The sequence below is a fragment of the Macrobrachium nipponense genome, chromosome 10, assembly GCF_015104395.2.
Source record: "Macrobrachium nipponense isolate FS-2020 chromosome 10, ASM1510439v2, whole genome shotgun sequence".
NCBI classification, from domain to species: Eukaryota; Metazoa; Arthropoda; class Malacostraca; order Decapoda; family Palaemonidae; genus Macrobrachium; species Macrobrachium nipponense.
In genome coordinates, this window is record NC_087204.1 from 77,310,177 (window position 1) to 77,325,987 (window position 15,811).

Consider the following 15,811-nt stretch of genomic DNA (forward strand, 5'->3'; position numbering starts at 1 on the left):
AAGAAAAAAAAGATATTCGCTACAAATATGACAAAAATATTTTATTAATTAACATTTTCATTTTGTAAGAACAATTGTTGACAAATTATACATAAAGCTGAAGAAATAAGTTTACAGTATATACGTATAATATTTTGTGTGTGTGATGAACTGAAGTAAAAAAAAAATAATAATAATAAAGTCGTTTGGCTACCCACCCACTAAATTTTTTTTAGTTTTAGACCTGCCTAAGCTAAAGAATCATGAAAAGTGGAGAGATGTGACTGAATCATCATAAACCATAATCAACACGTCTACAGTAAATGTTCTGCAACCTATTAAGCTAGTGGCAAAGCATTTAGTAAAGTTTTTGAAAGTAAACAATTGAAGATCGGATGATAAGATTTTTACATTGTCCTTGCCAGTGAGCGTCAGTCTTCATCACTCCTTGATTTTAAAGTTGGTGTGATAGGCTGTAGTGTAAAGTTCATCGCCTTTGGGTTTGACTTTTGCGGTCTTCTCGCTAGGTCACGTAATCTAGATAAAGTGAAGTTATATGTTTGGTGGTTTGAATTCGTTAAGTGTTTTTAATGTAAGTTAGTGAAAGGGTTTAAAAAGTAATGGCTGTAAAATTTGTGGCTGTTGGTGTCAGTAACTTGGAGAACTTAGGTAAGTTGGTCAAGGTTTGTCTATGACCTAGACTACAGTCTAGCCTTGCTAAGGTGTTTCATGTGCTAATCATATAAACTCTTATGAGCTTGTATCAGTTTACTGGGTAGATCTAGGGTACCTATCCGTGGTTACGTTCCTTGCCGTCCATGTGGACTGCTTCTGTAGAAATACCGCAGGTTCTTGCAGTTTCTAGGTTGGTTAGCTACTAGCCTAGTAGGATATAATACCGAATAGCCGGCCTCTACCCTAGTGCGACCACCTTACCGATAAAGTACTTTAACACGTCCTGTAAAGTTAAGTAGGGTAAACAACCGCATGGACTGGCTCAACTCACCGACGGCCACGGCTGGACACCCTCCGAAAAAGTACTTATAACGCGTCCTGACACCGGAGATGGGCATCAGTCACGACTTGTTGTTGGTGAGAGACTGAGGTAAAAACCTCTACTCTCCTTTCGAGGAAAGTATTTCTCCAGTGTGTGAGAAGGAAGGTACGAGTTGCCTAAGTGACTAGTAGCACCCCACGGAATAGTAATATAGGCTTTAACGTAACTTTCTGCAAAAGTCTAACACTCGCCTTTCTATAAAATAATAATTTAGAATAATTTTTGAACCTTACCTTAAAGGGGTGGAGGGTACAAAGCAGCAGCTGCCTTTATGAAGGCGTGGAATCAGGTCTTGGGGTCTTGAAAATGTAACTTGAAATACGCAACAGCCAAGTACCTGACGAAGTTGTACATACGCCGCCCGTATATCTGAGTTGACTCCTGGAGTTCCCTCCACCTCCTCTCTATTGTATTAGTATGGGCACCGGTTACTGGGTCCACAAAGTTGATAGTGGTTGACTGTCAAATGGACGTACCCTTCGTCTCCCAGGGAGTCATAAGCCCTTCAACAGTCGGAAATAATAGTGGTCCCCGGCACAATGTATTCCTTGATAACTGCAAGCAGAGTCCCACTGGTCCTATCCGGAACAGGAACAACGAAGAACTCTCAGGTCTGCCTACAGATACCATTGAACACCCACTGTCCTACGATGACATGACCTACGTTGTATTTCCGCCTTCCAAATTTCGCCTCCTCAATTTCAACAGTTATGCCGGGCCCACCAATTTGTTTCTTCTTTTGGACGCACCAATTAACTATGACCTGAAATATAAAGTAGGGTAGATCTAAGCCCTTATTCCGCGGCGAACTAGACTATGCCAGTAGACTTTTTTCTATACAGTTTTACCTCCTGAACAAGAATTTAGGATATTTTTTTTGGCCAGGTGTAATTAACGTGTAATTTACCTTTGAACTCTATCCTACGGTAAGGGGGACCGATGGGAATGCGGGGTTCTGGGTGGGGTAAAACACTTGGGATAATTATGCCGTTCAACTGTATCCTACGGTAAGGGGGACCGATGGGAATGCGGGGTTTTGGGTGGGGTAAAACACTTGGGGGAAGGTTTTGTAGTAGTATTGTGTCATTTCCTCTTATTTATGACATTTGAAACACTAAATACAAGCATAAATAAAGCGATAAATACACCAATAATGGAGCCGTTACATAGCCAAAATCACTTAATGCTACTGCTATTACGACGCCGAATCCTACTACGCATGCGCCAATCCTACTGCGCATGCGCCGAGATATAAGGGAGCTTTTAGTTCAGACACAAAGTTCCTAAGGAGTTAAATGATGGGGAGTTTTGTAGGGGGTTACTTGTATTTAACCAATCATGATGCATTATTAATCCTACGTTGCGATAGGAGACTTCTGGGGAGGATTCATGCATTGTTACATATATTCCTTTTCCTCATTTGTTTTGTAATTGTGTAATATTATTTCAAGCTTTTATTTCTGTTCCGTTTATCATAGTATTGTTTAATATGTGCACTGACTTGTTCTCACTTCATAATGTTGCCTTATATACCTTACAATATTACGTTACTATTGAGGGCAGGCCACTGAAACTCTTCTGAGGGGTGGGACTAGAAGGCGGTTTTAGGACATTTCGAGACCTTTCTGTCAATGATGTGAAATTGATGGTATTACTTTTTTTGAAATTGATGGTATTACATCTTTTCATTTTACAGACATTCCAATTCACACATGCATTTTTTCTCCCTTTTTTCTATATTCACCTTTACATGCCTGTCTGACCCATAACAATTACTTGTTCTATTAGCTTAGGTTGGTTAGCTTATGATCCTAACCTCTATGTTACACTTCTAAGATTACCTTCCTTTAAGGGGGGGTTACCCGGTCAGGCAACATGTTCTACTAGGTTAGGTTAGGTTACGATCCTAACCTATATGTTACACTTCTAAGATTACCTTCCTTTTAGGGGGGGTACGGTCAGGCAACATGTGCTACTAGGTTGGGTTAGGTTGGTTAGGCTATGATCCTAACCTATATGGGGTGGGACTAGGTTTTAGGACGTTTCGAGACCTTTCTCTCAATGGCGTGAAAATTGACGGTATTCCATTTTTACATTTTAGACATTCCAAATTACACATACATTTTTTCTCCCTTCTTTTTTCTATATTGACCTTTACTTGCCTTTCTAATCCATAACAATTTCTGGGATAACATTTTGCTTATTATATTTACTTTCTTGGTCATACATTTTACTAGGTTAGGTAAGAATCCTAACCTATATGTTACTTCTATGACTGTTTTTATGTAAAGGGGGGGGGGGAGGTCCCCTGGTCAGGTAACATGTTCTATCCGACCCCCCCAGTAAGGTAACATGTTCTACTAGGTTAGGTTGGTTAGGTTAGTATCCTAACTTATGTTACAAGTCTTAGATTGTTTTTACATAAGGGGGGGGGCGGGGGGGGGGGGGTGGTATGGAGGGCTCCACCCTGGGCAGGTAACATGTTCTACTAGGTTAGGTTAGGTTGGTTAGGTTAGTATCCTAACCTATATGTTACACTTCTAAGACTGTCTTTATGAAAGGGGGGGTTATGGGGGGTTCAGTTAACATGTTCTACTAGGTTAGGTTTGGTTGGTTAAGTTAGTATCCTAACCTATATGTTACACTTCTAAGACAGTCTTTATGTAAGGGGGCCACGGGGGGGCGGAGCCCCCATGGTCAGGTAACATGTTCTACTAAGTTAGGTTAGGTTGGTTAGGTTAGTATCCTAACCTAATGTTACACTTCTAAGATTGCCTTCCCTAAGGGGGGTTACAGTAACATGTTCTGCTAGGTAGGTTAGATTAGGTTAGGTTAGTATCCTAACTTAAGTTACTCTTGCTTTACTTTCTTTTTAAGGGAGGGTATGGGAGGGCAGAGCACCACCAGTCAGGTTACACAATTTTTACAATTGTTCTCAGCATTTCTTGTTAAGTTCAATTACCCCCTTAACTGCCCAATCTGATCCTTGAAAATTGATATTTCATTCATTATTCACTAAAGTGGCCTCTTGACTTGTACTTGATTTGCTTGGGGGGCGCCAAATTGCCATCCAAAATTGATATATAAATAAATGAGAGAAGTATTATTTTTACGTGAATAATTCAAATAAATAAATACAAGTGTAAACGCGAAATTAAGTGAATAATGGAAGTGTTGATACTTGATGCAACCATGTTTAATGTTTCGGAAAAGTTGGCAACACTGGATAGGTAGATGTCGTCAGTATCAAGGAGCTTTAAAACTAAGACAGCCGCCTGCTCGCGACGCCACCTTAGTTAAGTTCTAAGCATCGTGTTTACTCCAATCTTTACTTCTTTTTTTAAGTCTTCTTAAGTTGTCAACGCAGCTGTCAAGCATTCAAGCTTTTAATCTGGTTGTGTGTGATGCAGCAAAGAGCTCCTCAGATGCAACTAGTTACTTTGGCTACCTGCAAAAATTATTTAATCTCTTTTCTGCCTCCACTCAAAGTTGGTCGACCCCAAAAAAACATGTGGACACAACTTTGAAATCCTGGGCAGACACACGGTGGGAGAGTCGAATCAACAGTGTTGAGGTTGTAAGATTCCAGGCTGCGAAAGTGAGAGATGCTCTTTTAGAGGTGAGAGCAAGCACTGCAGATCCAGCTATTAAAATTGAAGCACAAGCCTTAGCAGAAGAGGTGGGATCATACCGGTTCTCTATTTGTACGGTGGTGTGGTATGATATCCTTAGAAAAGTTCAAACTGTGAATAAACTTCTGCATTCGCAATGCATGCATCTGGATGTAGCTGTTGACATTCTCATGAAGGCTGAAACCTCCCTTGTTAGCTACAGACACACTGGGTTTGCTGGTGCCCAGACATCTGCCAAAGAGATATGTGAGGAGATGAGCGTGGAAGCTGCTCTAAAGCAGAAAAGACTCAGAACTACTAAAAGGCAGTTTTCCTATGAGGCCCCTGATGAACCTATTACCGATGCCTTGAAAAAAATGGAGTTTTAATTTTTCAATGTAGTTGTGGATATGGCCATTGAATCTCTGAGAGAGAGAACTGGAATGATGAGTGATGTTGCAAAGAAATTCAGTGTTCTCATAAACTTCTCTGACCTGACATCTAGTGAGCTAGAAAAGCAGGCAAAAGATTTGTGTAATACTCACATCTGGGGATCATTCTGATTTAAATTATGATGAACTGATTGTAGAGATGCAGTCATTTCCAAAACAATGGCCAAAACAAAATGACATTAGACCTTCTTGTTTTTCTGGAGGAGAAAGGCCTGAAAGAGATCTATCCAAACATGTGGGTGGCATTAAGAATTTCTGTCACTACACCTGTGACTGTGGCATCTGCAGAGAGAAGCTTCTCTAAACTTAAGCTCATTAAAACATATTTAATGTCTACTATATAACAGGAGTGCCTGAATGGGCTGGCAATAATTAGTATTAATAGAGAAATATCCAAACAGATTTCGTATGATATGACTATAGATGATTTTGCTGCAAGAAAGTCAAGAAGTGTCAGGTTTTAAATATGAAAAATCAGTGAAGAAAACTTGTATATAATAGTTTTAGCATATCCCTCAACATATATGTATTGAGTTCTATGGTTTTAGATTAGCAAGATTACCTTTTTCAATTTATCTTGGGTAGGATTTGCAATAAAAATGTATAATGGTGTTATTCTATTAAAATTTACAAAAATAGTTTGTATACTTTTGAGTCTATACTTTTCCTTGTTGTGTATACATATACATATGTGAAGATGATTTATTAATAAAGTATGTTGTTTTGTTGTGGAACTTGAGATGCTAGTTGTTTTCGAAATTGTTATTATTTCCAGCCTGGAGGGAAGGGGGCCGCCATAATGAGTTCTTGCCTGGGGCGCCTAATGAAATAGAAACGGCCCTGCCAACTCGCACCTGTGCCTTCCTCTCCCTGTACCTCCCGCCTCCTTAAAGGATATAAGGCTCCCTGTTGGTTACGTATCCCACACCCCATACTAGCATTCAAATATGTTGGTTTGTTTAAGTTTCTTGGCCCCGAACCAAAACTCTGAAGATTGTTCAGTCGAAGTAGACTATGGTAGTTGACATTTTCCTTTATTATTTTGCTTACTTTACAAGAGTTTAAGGTAATATTTTGCCGGTCGACTGTAACTAACCTTTGAACTCTACATTGGTACATCGCACCCCTTGTACCTTCATGTTATTTTCAAAGGTAAATTACGCTTTAATTACAGTCGACCGAATAAATATTACTTTAAATTCTTGTTCAGCAGGTAATATAACAATAGGGAAACGTCAACTGCCATAGTCTACTGTACCGCGGAATGCAGGCTTAGAATTACAGGCCAAAATTTCAGAGGTGTTCAAAAAATGAAACTGTGATTGGCTAAACGTGTAAGATAGTCATAGTGTACTAGTTTCTCTGCGGATTTTAGTAGTTACATGGCTCATTAAAAGTAAACATTACTGTAGAGGAAACATTTCTCCCAACTTAGGAAAAATTCAAGGTAAGAACTTATCACTCATTTAATTCCACCTCGTTCAATATCTCATATAATGATTTTAATTTTTATATAGCTTTTCACATGCTCTTTCCATATATTTTAACACATTTGTACCATGATAGCCTACCATTACAAGTTTTATTTTAGTTTATTAAGCCTTTGTTTAGTAAATTAACGCTATGAACCGTAATTGTCAGAGTTGAAAATGTGATTTGCTCTTTTGTAGCTGTATAATATACTGGTCCTGTTGAATCCTACTAGTACTGTGTCGGGAGTAGCATTTGGATATGTGTGGGGGAATTTTCAAATTAAGTATAAAAATGGGTTCTAATATCCCAGTGTTATTTCTACATACGTACTATTGTGATGTTGAGGAATATTAGGTTTTTAACAGATTTTAGTTACATCACACTTGGAAAGTGAGGACTTGTTGATGTAGGTTATGCAAGTATGGTAGTACTGAAGCCTAATTGACCAGGTGAGGATCTGCTGCCCTAGGTTATTGTATGTTAGGCTGTAACATGATTGCAACTGTACTTTCTTGTATCCAGTATTTAAATAACTGGTTCTAAAGGAACTGGCAGAGTTTTTCTTTAACTGCTGTTTAATTATTTAGTGTTAAATTTCAGAGAATACTATAGACATGTCAATTTAATGGACAGTCTTTTTTTATTTTTTTTATTATTATTATTATCCGAGAAAGACTTGTAGTATTGCAGGCCATAATAGCCAATTGTCCAATGATATTACTAGGCTATTCCTGTGTGGAGAACTAATCTTTTAAAGTCTCATCCCACTCCTCACATCCCCTGCCTTATGGATAACTTATAAGTGACACGGATCTTAAATTTGCCAACGAAAATGTTATGCTATACGTTAAATATACTAAGTGAAGTACTTTGTGTGCTTTGTGCATTAGAATGTTTAAAAAACGTTGAAGTACTGTGACTCTGGCTAAGAGCATATTGATTAGTTTTTTGTTAATTATGATGCTTGTTTTTATGTTCCAATTAATGAATTTTGATAAGTTTCACTGAAGTTGACACCCTGAAAAACATAAGCACATTATAAAATATATGCAGTATAAAGTGCCCAGTTGTAATTAATTTATATGAATGCATTGTGCTGGTCTTGCCCAGCAGTCACTGTTGAGTGTTTTTGTGCTTGTGTATACATATTGTGAAATGAATGCATTGTGTTGGTGTATTCTACGCTCATGCTGCACATTGCTAGTTTCTTGTCACGAGGGTTTTTTTTCTGTATGAAGATTTTTGAGGGGGTGTGGCAAGCAAATGGCGATTAAAAAAAATAAATCGGATATAAAAAAAGTCTGCCTGTTATTCACTGCATTGATGTATGGATTTAATCATCTTTACACTCTCTCAATTGGTTGATCAGAGGATAATTCAAGTTTTTAAGTCTGGATGATTTAATAAAACTGACAGGCACCAAGCAGTCACTCCTCTTCCTGCTTGGTTACCGGAGGCCTCCCATTCACGTTCCTGAAGTAGAATGTTGCATGGCAATCCTCACCAGAGAATTGAATATATATGTGGAATAGTTATTCTCCTACTAACATGGAAGTTCAATTTTTTTTCTTCTAGAGTGGACAGTACTGTTCACAACTGCTTTGGCTCTTGGAATTCTGCAGATGAACTCATAGTTCGTCCCCTTCAATTTGATGACAGTGCACAGAAACATTCATCTTTGGGAACACTGTATTCTGAATGTTGTACCCCCTCTAACCATTCAACTAAACCAAGTAGGAAAAGGAAAAATCGTGATTCTCTGACTCAATCCATTCACCTTATCAGAGAAAAGACCAATCATGTACTATATCCAAACTGTAATCCATCCTTATCAGGACCAATCTTCAATGCCTAGACCAGTAACTTCTCTGGATTTGGAGTAGTGTTCTGGTCTATTAACAAAAGATATTGTGGGAGTGTGTTAATTTTGCAGACATTATTATTAAGATAAGGAAAATTCTTCAGTACACAGAAGAGGATACAGTTGACGATTTGTCAGACACTTCATCTTTGTGAACACGTGGCTTTTTCAGCTCTGGAAACCAGGAATACTTATTCGCCTACCATTGACTATAATGGTAAAATCGTTGATTAAAGAGATAGACTGGCTAATTGCTGGAGAAGGTTCCTTAGCCTTCTCTCATCCCAAAAATTGTTACCACCGCCTTTACCTAAACAGGCAAAATATCATGTTCAGAAAAACCCACATCACCTCCTAGAATTCTGAATGATGGTCTCACGGTTGGCAAACAACACATCTCTAGATTTTTTAAGACAAATACACAAGTTCGAATTTCTCCAATTCTGTAATGGGGAACCTGGAACTTGCCTTACAAGCACCTCAAGTGCTGTCTCTTGGCTTGACACCTGCCAAGGGGCTTTATTGAAATTGAGAAAACTTTCATGAGATTCCTGGGCTGTTATCAATGACTTCTTTCCTCTATCTGGTAAAGCCCTAAAACCTATAACAAAATGTAGCAAATGCCGGGCCTAATATTTTAAAGAGATTCTTTCCTGTCAGTTGCTCAGAAATATATTTCTTTGGACATTGGTAAAATCTCAGGAATAGCCCTTTGTCAGAAATGTGTGGTTTTCTTCAGGACTTAATAGGCCAAGCAATCTGAGACGAGAGAATATTAGGTACATCGTGCCCCATCATCCAAAAGACAATGCTTCACTCCTGACATCAGGGTTAGACAGATTAGATCTTCAATCAAACCTTTTTGTCACAGCTTTGATCAAGGTTACCAGTCTGAAGGTAGACTAAAAGACAAAGGAAGGCCGCCATACCTTTCCTCTGCCCCATCCCAGTACAATAGATGCACGCCTTGGACGTCAAGAGGATCCACCAGATGAAGTCTACATCCCTTTTCATCATCAGACCAAGGTTTTTTTTTGTGTGTGTGTGTGGGGGGGGGGGGGGTATGACTGTCTAAGAAACATGTGGAAAGAGTGGCAAAAAGCTGGAGTAGAATTTTGGACAGTTTGAACATTGAAGAAAGGGAATGTTCTGTCCTTCCAAGAGGAAATCCTTGTCACTCTTTCTTCTCGAGTTTCCGTCCTATAGCAAGAACTCTTCCAAGCAGAAGGCCCTTCGGCAAGAAGTTTAGCGCATGTTGGACAAGGTGGCTCTAGAAATAGTGGAAACAAGTGTTGTCAGGTTTCTACAGCTGCCTTATTTGGCACAGAAAGCATCAGATTCATGAGACTAGTAATAGACCTTTCATCCCTGAACAAGTTTCTCAGGTTAACCCCATTCAATAAAGGAACACCAAGCTCGGTTCTGGCAGCAATCAGAGTGGGGAGACTTCATGATATCTCTGGAACTTAAAGATGCTTATCTTAAAATTTGTATTCATCCTTCATCCAGGAAATTCCTTCTATTCATCTCCGGGAAGATTTCCTAATTCAGGGCCCTCTTCATCGGGTTAGCAAGGCCCCCCCCCCCCCCAACCCCAAGTCTTCAGAGTTTTTTTAACTAATTTTGGAATGGGCCTACAGGAGAGGTATTTGTCTCTGCAGGTATCTGAATGATTTGCTCATTTTATCACCTTCTGCACCCCAGGCCAAGAAGGACAGATGCAATACCAGAAATATGCAAGACCCTGGGAATTCTTATAAACTTCAAGAAATTGAATTTTGTTCACTCAAAAAATCAAGTAATACTTGGGAATGATGATATCCCGATTTTGAAGGCTTTCCTGTTGCAAGACATATTGGAAAGGTTTCTACAGATTTCAAGCAAGCTTCTTGCCAGAACTCTCAACCAATAAGGAGTTAAGATTTTAAATGGGCATCTGGTATCTGGACAAACTGGTTGAGAGAGGCAGATCAACTGGTACATTCCCTACAATTTAGGTTGCAGAGATCCTTATTGCACTGACCAAGGAGAACAGAAAAGAATTATAATCTGCAAGGAGTAAGGTTAGGCCTGTTAGCTCTATAGATGCCAAGGACAGGTTCAGGTTGGGAGGGGGGGGGGGGGGGGGGCACTTAAATGGAAAGTGCGTGTCGGGCACTTGGAACAAGAAATCACAAGAACATATCAATATCCTCAATATGAAGACAGCTTGGTTGCACTGAGATACTTCGAAAAGAACCTGAAAGGGAAGACAACAGTACTGATGAGCAACATTTACTCAGATGTCACATATCTAAACAGAAGGGGGGGGGGGGGGGGGGGCAATTCAACCATCTGGCAATCCAAATATATGTATGGGTGGAACTAGGGGCCTGACTTTGGCTGCCAGATACATACATAACATGAAAGAACATAGTTGCAGACACTGTGATCAGACCTGGCCAGATAGTGGGACTGGAGTGGTCCTTGCTCCAGTCAGTAGCAAACACACTAAAGTTTGTGGCTGAGCCACACAATAGAACTGTTCAAGACATCAAGAAACCATAAGTTGTCCCTGTACTGCTCTTCAGTCTTAGACAAGAATGCAGTTATGCAGGATGCATTCCAACACCAGTGGAACAACCTAGACCCTTGTGTTCCCCTCAGCCAAATCGGGAGGGTGGTCAACAGATATTTTGTTTCTCAAGGCCTCTTGAGTGACATGTGGCCTCGTGGAATGGTATGCAGACCACCTACATCTGCTCATAGACATCCCAAGCTGTCTTGCGATAACACCAGACATGCTAAAACAAGCACACAGTGTAGTGATGCATCAGTCGCCAGAAGCCCTCCAACTTCATGGCTGGAGACAATTGAGCAGCTCCTCAGAAAGAAAGGATTTTCCAAGAAAGTTACAAAAGTTATTTCCAACTGGTTAAAGAATCCTCCCTCAAACTATATAAAGGAAAGTGGTCAGTCTTCTTGGATTGTTATAATAAAAGAATTTACATCACCTCAAAATGACTGTAAAGGATGTAGCAAGCAGGTTTCCTTTTTTCTCTCAGGAACCCTGGCATCAGCCATGATATCAGGAGTACTGGGCTTTCAGTTGCTGTCAGGAAGAACTGTGATGTCTCCTGGTTTTGAAAGAAGATAGGGAGGAGGTTCTCTGCAGCGTTGCCCATACGCTTTCCCTGAAAGTGCACGGTACCAGTGGCTTTGTCCTTACCTTGCATTCCAAAGTATGTCGGACTGGAAGATAGATGTGGTCTCATCAAGACCACATTCAGACAAGTCTTTCTACCAACTGGTCTTTGTCCACAAGTCCTTGGAATTTTTTTTTTCCTTGGACCTGTGGTGGCCGCTCAACAAATTGCGTTTTCTTACCCAGCTCCTTTAATAGGACAAGTCACATCTCGACTAAGGTGTGCTGTTCTAGAGGTGAGAAGTATTAGAGTAACTGACCTCTCCTCCTCCCTTGGCCGCCTTCTCTTCCTTCAGGTTGAGAATAGGACTCGAACCTACTCTTGCTGGACTGGCATCTGATCCTGTAAGTCTACACATCGAGTTTCCTTTCTATTTTTCTTGTTAAAATCATAGAAGCAATCCCACTCCTTCCTTTTAGCAAGGGGAGGAAGGAGAGAGGGGCAATATGGCAAATCCTTTTTGGATCTTTGCCTTCATGCCTCCTAATCTTAATAATCTTCCCAGCCTGTTTCGTTTGAGTTATGATTCCTCACTCATTCGAAAAGGTTCAGAAGTCTGACTCTTGATCCTGCAGTTCCTATACTCCGATGAAAATACGAAGTTCTTAAAAAAAAGTCACTTTTAAAAGTAAGTTGTACTTTTCCTAACCATACAAACCTTAGGGCCTTTACACTAATGCCCACCTCATGCCACCCCTCAATCTGAAACCTGGGCCGAAAGGCAAAGTGGAATGTTTACATCTAGGCAGACGGTAGTTCTGCCAAACCACCTTGTTAAAGTGTTAACAGCCATGTTCTAGCTTTGCTGTAAGCAATTCTTATTGTAAAGGACCTCAGATTTGCATAGTTAGGGAAAATACAATTTAACGGGTTTAATGGGAATGGATCATGAAATGAGTGTTTGGGATACCTAGGTTGTTTAAGGAGGATTATTTTCACATAACGGGCAAACTCTAGTAATCAAAAACCCATTGGTCCCAAGGGTGCCATTTGGGAGAGATTTTACAATAGTTAGTATGTATGTATTTGTCTATAGTGCCCTGGGTTAGGATAGGTGACAACCCCTCTTTTCTGGTCTAGGTAAGGACCTGGCACTCAAGGTTAGTGAGGTCCAGGGTGTTGAAGATCTTAGGCTAGGCAAGGGCTAAGTCCCCTAGGCTAGTTGCAGTTAAATCCATCCTTGTATATAGGTATTTTTGTGTGTTCCTCCCACAGACCCGGAGTTGTTTTGGCACAATACAATGGTGTTATACCCGCTTTTCAGTTGGTGTTAGGGTTACATGGCACCCATGAGATGTTCCAGTCTGTTCACTAGTACTTGCATGCTAGCACACAGATGTTTTTATAGCATTGAGTATGGTTTCAACTGATCATGCCGAAATCTGTGAAATATTTCCTACAATTTGAAAAGGCTTTGAGTTTACCTATACATAAATAGTCCAAGGCACTTGCGAAAGTCACATTCTTTTCGGTGAACGCAAAGAGGTCAGGTGGTACACGCCGAGTGTCGGGAGAGAAAGCCCCATCGTAAAGGTAGGACATATTTTGTAAAAACTTAGAAAACCATTACCTTTGAAAAGAGAGAGAAGTATGAAATACTCTCTTTACGTGAATACTTTGAAAAGAGTGATGTGTGAAGTGTATCTTTTATCCATTATATTATCTTTATTACAGATGGGTCCTATTCCATGGCTAATTTAGAGACTGGATTCTCTAACCTATGTTAAATGAACTTATTGACATTTTGGGTCTGGGAGTGAATTTTTAGTCAGGAAGGTAGAATGTTAACTTACTGGTTTCTTTATGGGCAGATTTGGGTCTGTCATTATGACTTGTTAATCATTTTGTTCTATTTTCTGGGCTTGACCTGTGTCGGCCTGTGAAATGGTTCCTTTGATACTATTTCTGAAGAATAAATATTGATATTCATCCTAGAGAAAAAAGAAACAATATAATGCCAAGATAAATGGCTCGCTCACTTCTTATAGAAGTGTCGGTATAGTAAGGAGCGAGTGGAATCACTACCAGAGGTCCCTTGCCATTTAGCTTCTTCCTTCGACAAAACCCCGAACTACGGAGGAGCCGTGCTACAGCTCCCGGTCTACTACTACCGTGAGCGCCTCCGACGCCTGAGACGTCATTCCTTCGATAGCACGCGTTACAACCACACGTTAGAATTTTTCTGTGCTGTGTTTCGCTCTATTTTGGATTATCTTTTGGATTATCTTTATTTTCAAGATGTCTTCAGCTTCTGCTTCTAAGTTAAGTACTGTTTGGGGTTACTGACTCATTTTATGATGATCTCGTGTTTTTTTATACATATTCGGAGCCTTATCGGCCGGTATGCCCCTCGACCGCTTGGCGGTACGGGTTATCTCTTTCGGTCTTCCATACCGTTAGGGATTTCCCTTTTTTCTCTACTTTAGATATGGTTACTTATACATAGTCTCTATATCTTTATGCAGTTAGTTTTTTAGTTAGGCCTCCACGGGGCACGCTCCGACCGCACGTTTCGGACCTTAGTCTAGCTACGCCTTACATTGTTAGGAGTTTTATCAGTCACGATTTGAGTCATATCATCTTAATTATTCTGATGTTCTCTCTTTCCTTCTCTAGTTCCTGATTACCATTAATAATATTATAGGTACTAGGTTGGCTAACATACACCATGCTTCGGTATGGCGATTAGCTTCCCTGTTATCATTTATTTTACCGTTAAGTTAGGCTTTCATACCCCAATTGTCGATTGGTGATTAGCCTGCCCCCCGTTTTCTTGAACTAGAGGTTAAATTAGGCTAACATACCCCTTTCTTCGGATCGGCAATTAGCCTAATTTTCTGTTTGCTTAGCTTCGTGTTCCCCGTGTTAGTCTAGCTTTAAGAATATCGCTTTAATTTATTTCATTGATTTATTATAAGTAATCCTATTTATATCAGTGATATTGATGTTGTTCCGACGGTTCTTCCCCACCTCGTGTCTTTCACCTGGCTGGGAAGACCCGGTTGATCGCGGTGAGCCACCCGGTTACGGGGTCCCCCTCCCGTTCCCCCATTCATTCCCCCCCCCCCCTCCATACATTGCCATCCACGTCGATGGGTGATGACTCGTTTCTCACAGCTAGCGTCCGAGTCTGCATGAGAGGGGGTGACTCACGGGACTGGTGGGGATCCCCTCCCCTACTGGTATTCTCACTCGTCACGTGCCTCGGGGGCTCGGGACCTCCTCCCCCCTTCTTCTCCGTCCTTAACTGGCCGCTCGGGGAGGGCTCCCCTACCCCACGTTCTTCCCTACGCTTTCCTCCTCAGTTCAGTCCGGCAGGTGTCTATCCGCCGCTACCGAACATAGAGAGGGGGGGGAGGGAACCACTGGGTTTCCTATCCACTTAGGATAATTCACACGAGCACTTACTGATATAAGGGGTTTTTATTTTGTTTTATTTTGTGTTATTTATGTTTAGAATCTTTTGCGTTACTCCGGGGGGTTTTTTTTATTTCCGCCTCTCGTACTATCCCTTGCTTCGTTAGAAGTTTGACATTGCTCACTCAATATTAATTAACTCCGGGCCATACGGAGAACTCCGGGCCCTACGGAGTCTATTTTTAGTCATATGACAAGTGAGCTTAGGCGGAGGCAGAGACTTTCTTCCCCCCTCGTAACTTTTCTACGTAATATTCATACGTAGATCTCTATCCGTCGGTCCTACTCCGGCACCCACGGATAGTTTGCATATTATACCACCGGAGGTTGTCATTGGTACTATGTATCCTTTTACTTACGATGTTGTCCAGGAGATTGGGTGCAATGCCATCCTCCAAGACCCGTGCGGCCATATTGTATGCCGTTCTCATGCAGGATGTGCAGTGAAAGTGGAGGATTTTATCGTTTGGCATCATGAAGCTTGCCAAACCTGCTACTTGCTAGTAGGAGATGCCTCACTAGTAGTAAGTTTCTTAGCACTTTCTTCATTAATTCGTCACCTGGAATACTTGTTGTTATATTATACCTTTCACATATGAGAGACATATTCATATAATCTCAACACAACAGACATTCCTCCCCTATCCTTTCCCTAACTCTAGACCCTTTTTTACAGGGTTCTGATGAAGAAAAGAAGAAAGCTTTGTCGACTTCAAAGCTTGGGTAGGGGGTTTTGGCCGGAATTCGAAGGACCGCCCCTACATTCTTACCCAGGA

General features: G+C 40.7%; 1 protein-coding gene across 1 annotated transcript; it reads left to right on the plus strand.

Annotated features, from left to right (window-relative positions):
• Nucleotides 1-599: 599 nt before the first annotated feature.
• LOC135224008 (uncharacterized) lies at nucleotides 600-5,036 on the plus strand. Its single transcript, XM_064262933.1, has 2 exons — nucleotides 600-648; nucleotides 4,447-5,036. The coding sequence occupies exons 1-2, from the start codon at nucleotides 600-602 to the stop codon at nucleotides 5,034-5,036; spliced, it is 639 nt and encodes a 212-aa protein (XP_064119003.1).
• The last annotated feature ends 10,775 nt before the right edge of the window (nucleotides 5,037-15,811 follow it).

Coding starts and splice junctions, on each gene's coding strand:
- LOC135224008 (XM_064262933.1), top strand. CDS start 600: ATGGCTGTAAAATTTGTGGCTGTTGGTGTCAGTAACTTGGAGAACTTA. Junction 649..4,446: donor CAGTAACTTGGAGAACTTAG/GTAAGTTGGTCA, acceptor TGTGTGATGCAG/CAAAGAGCTCCTCAGATGCA.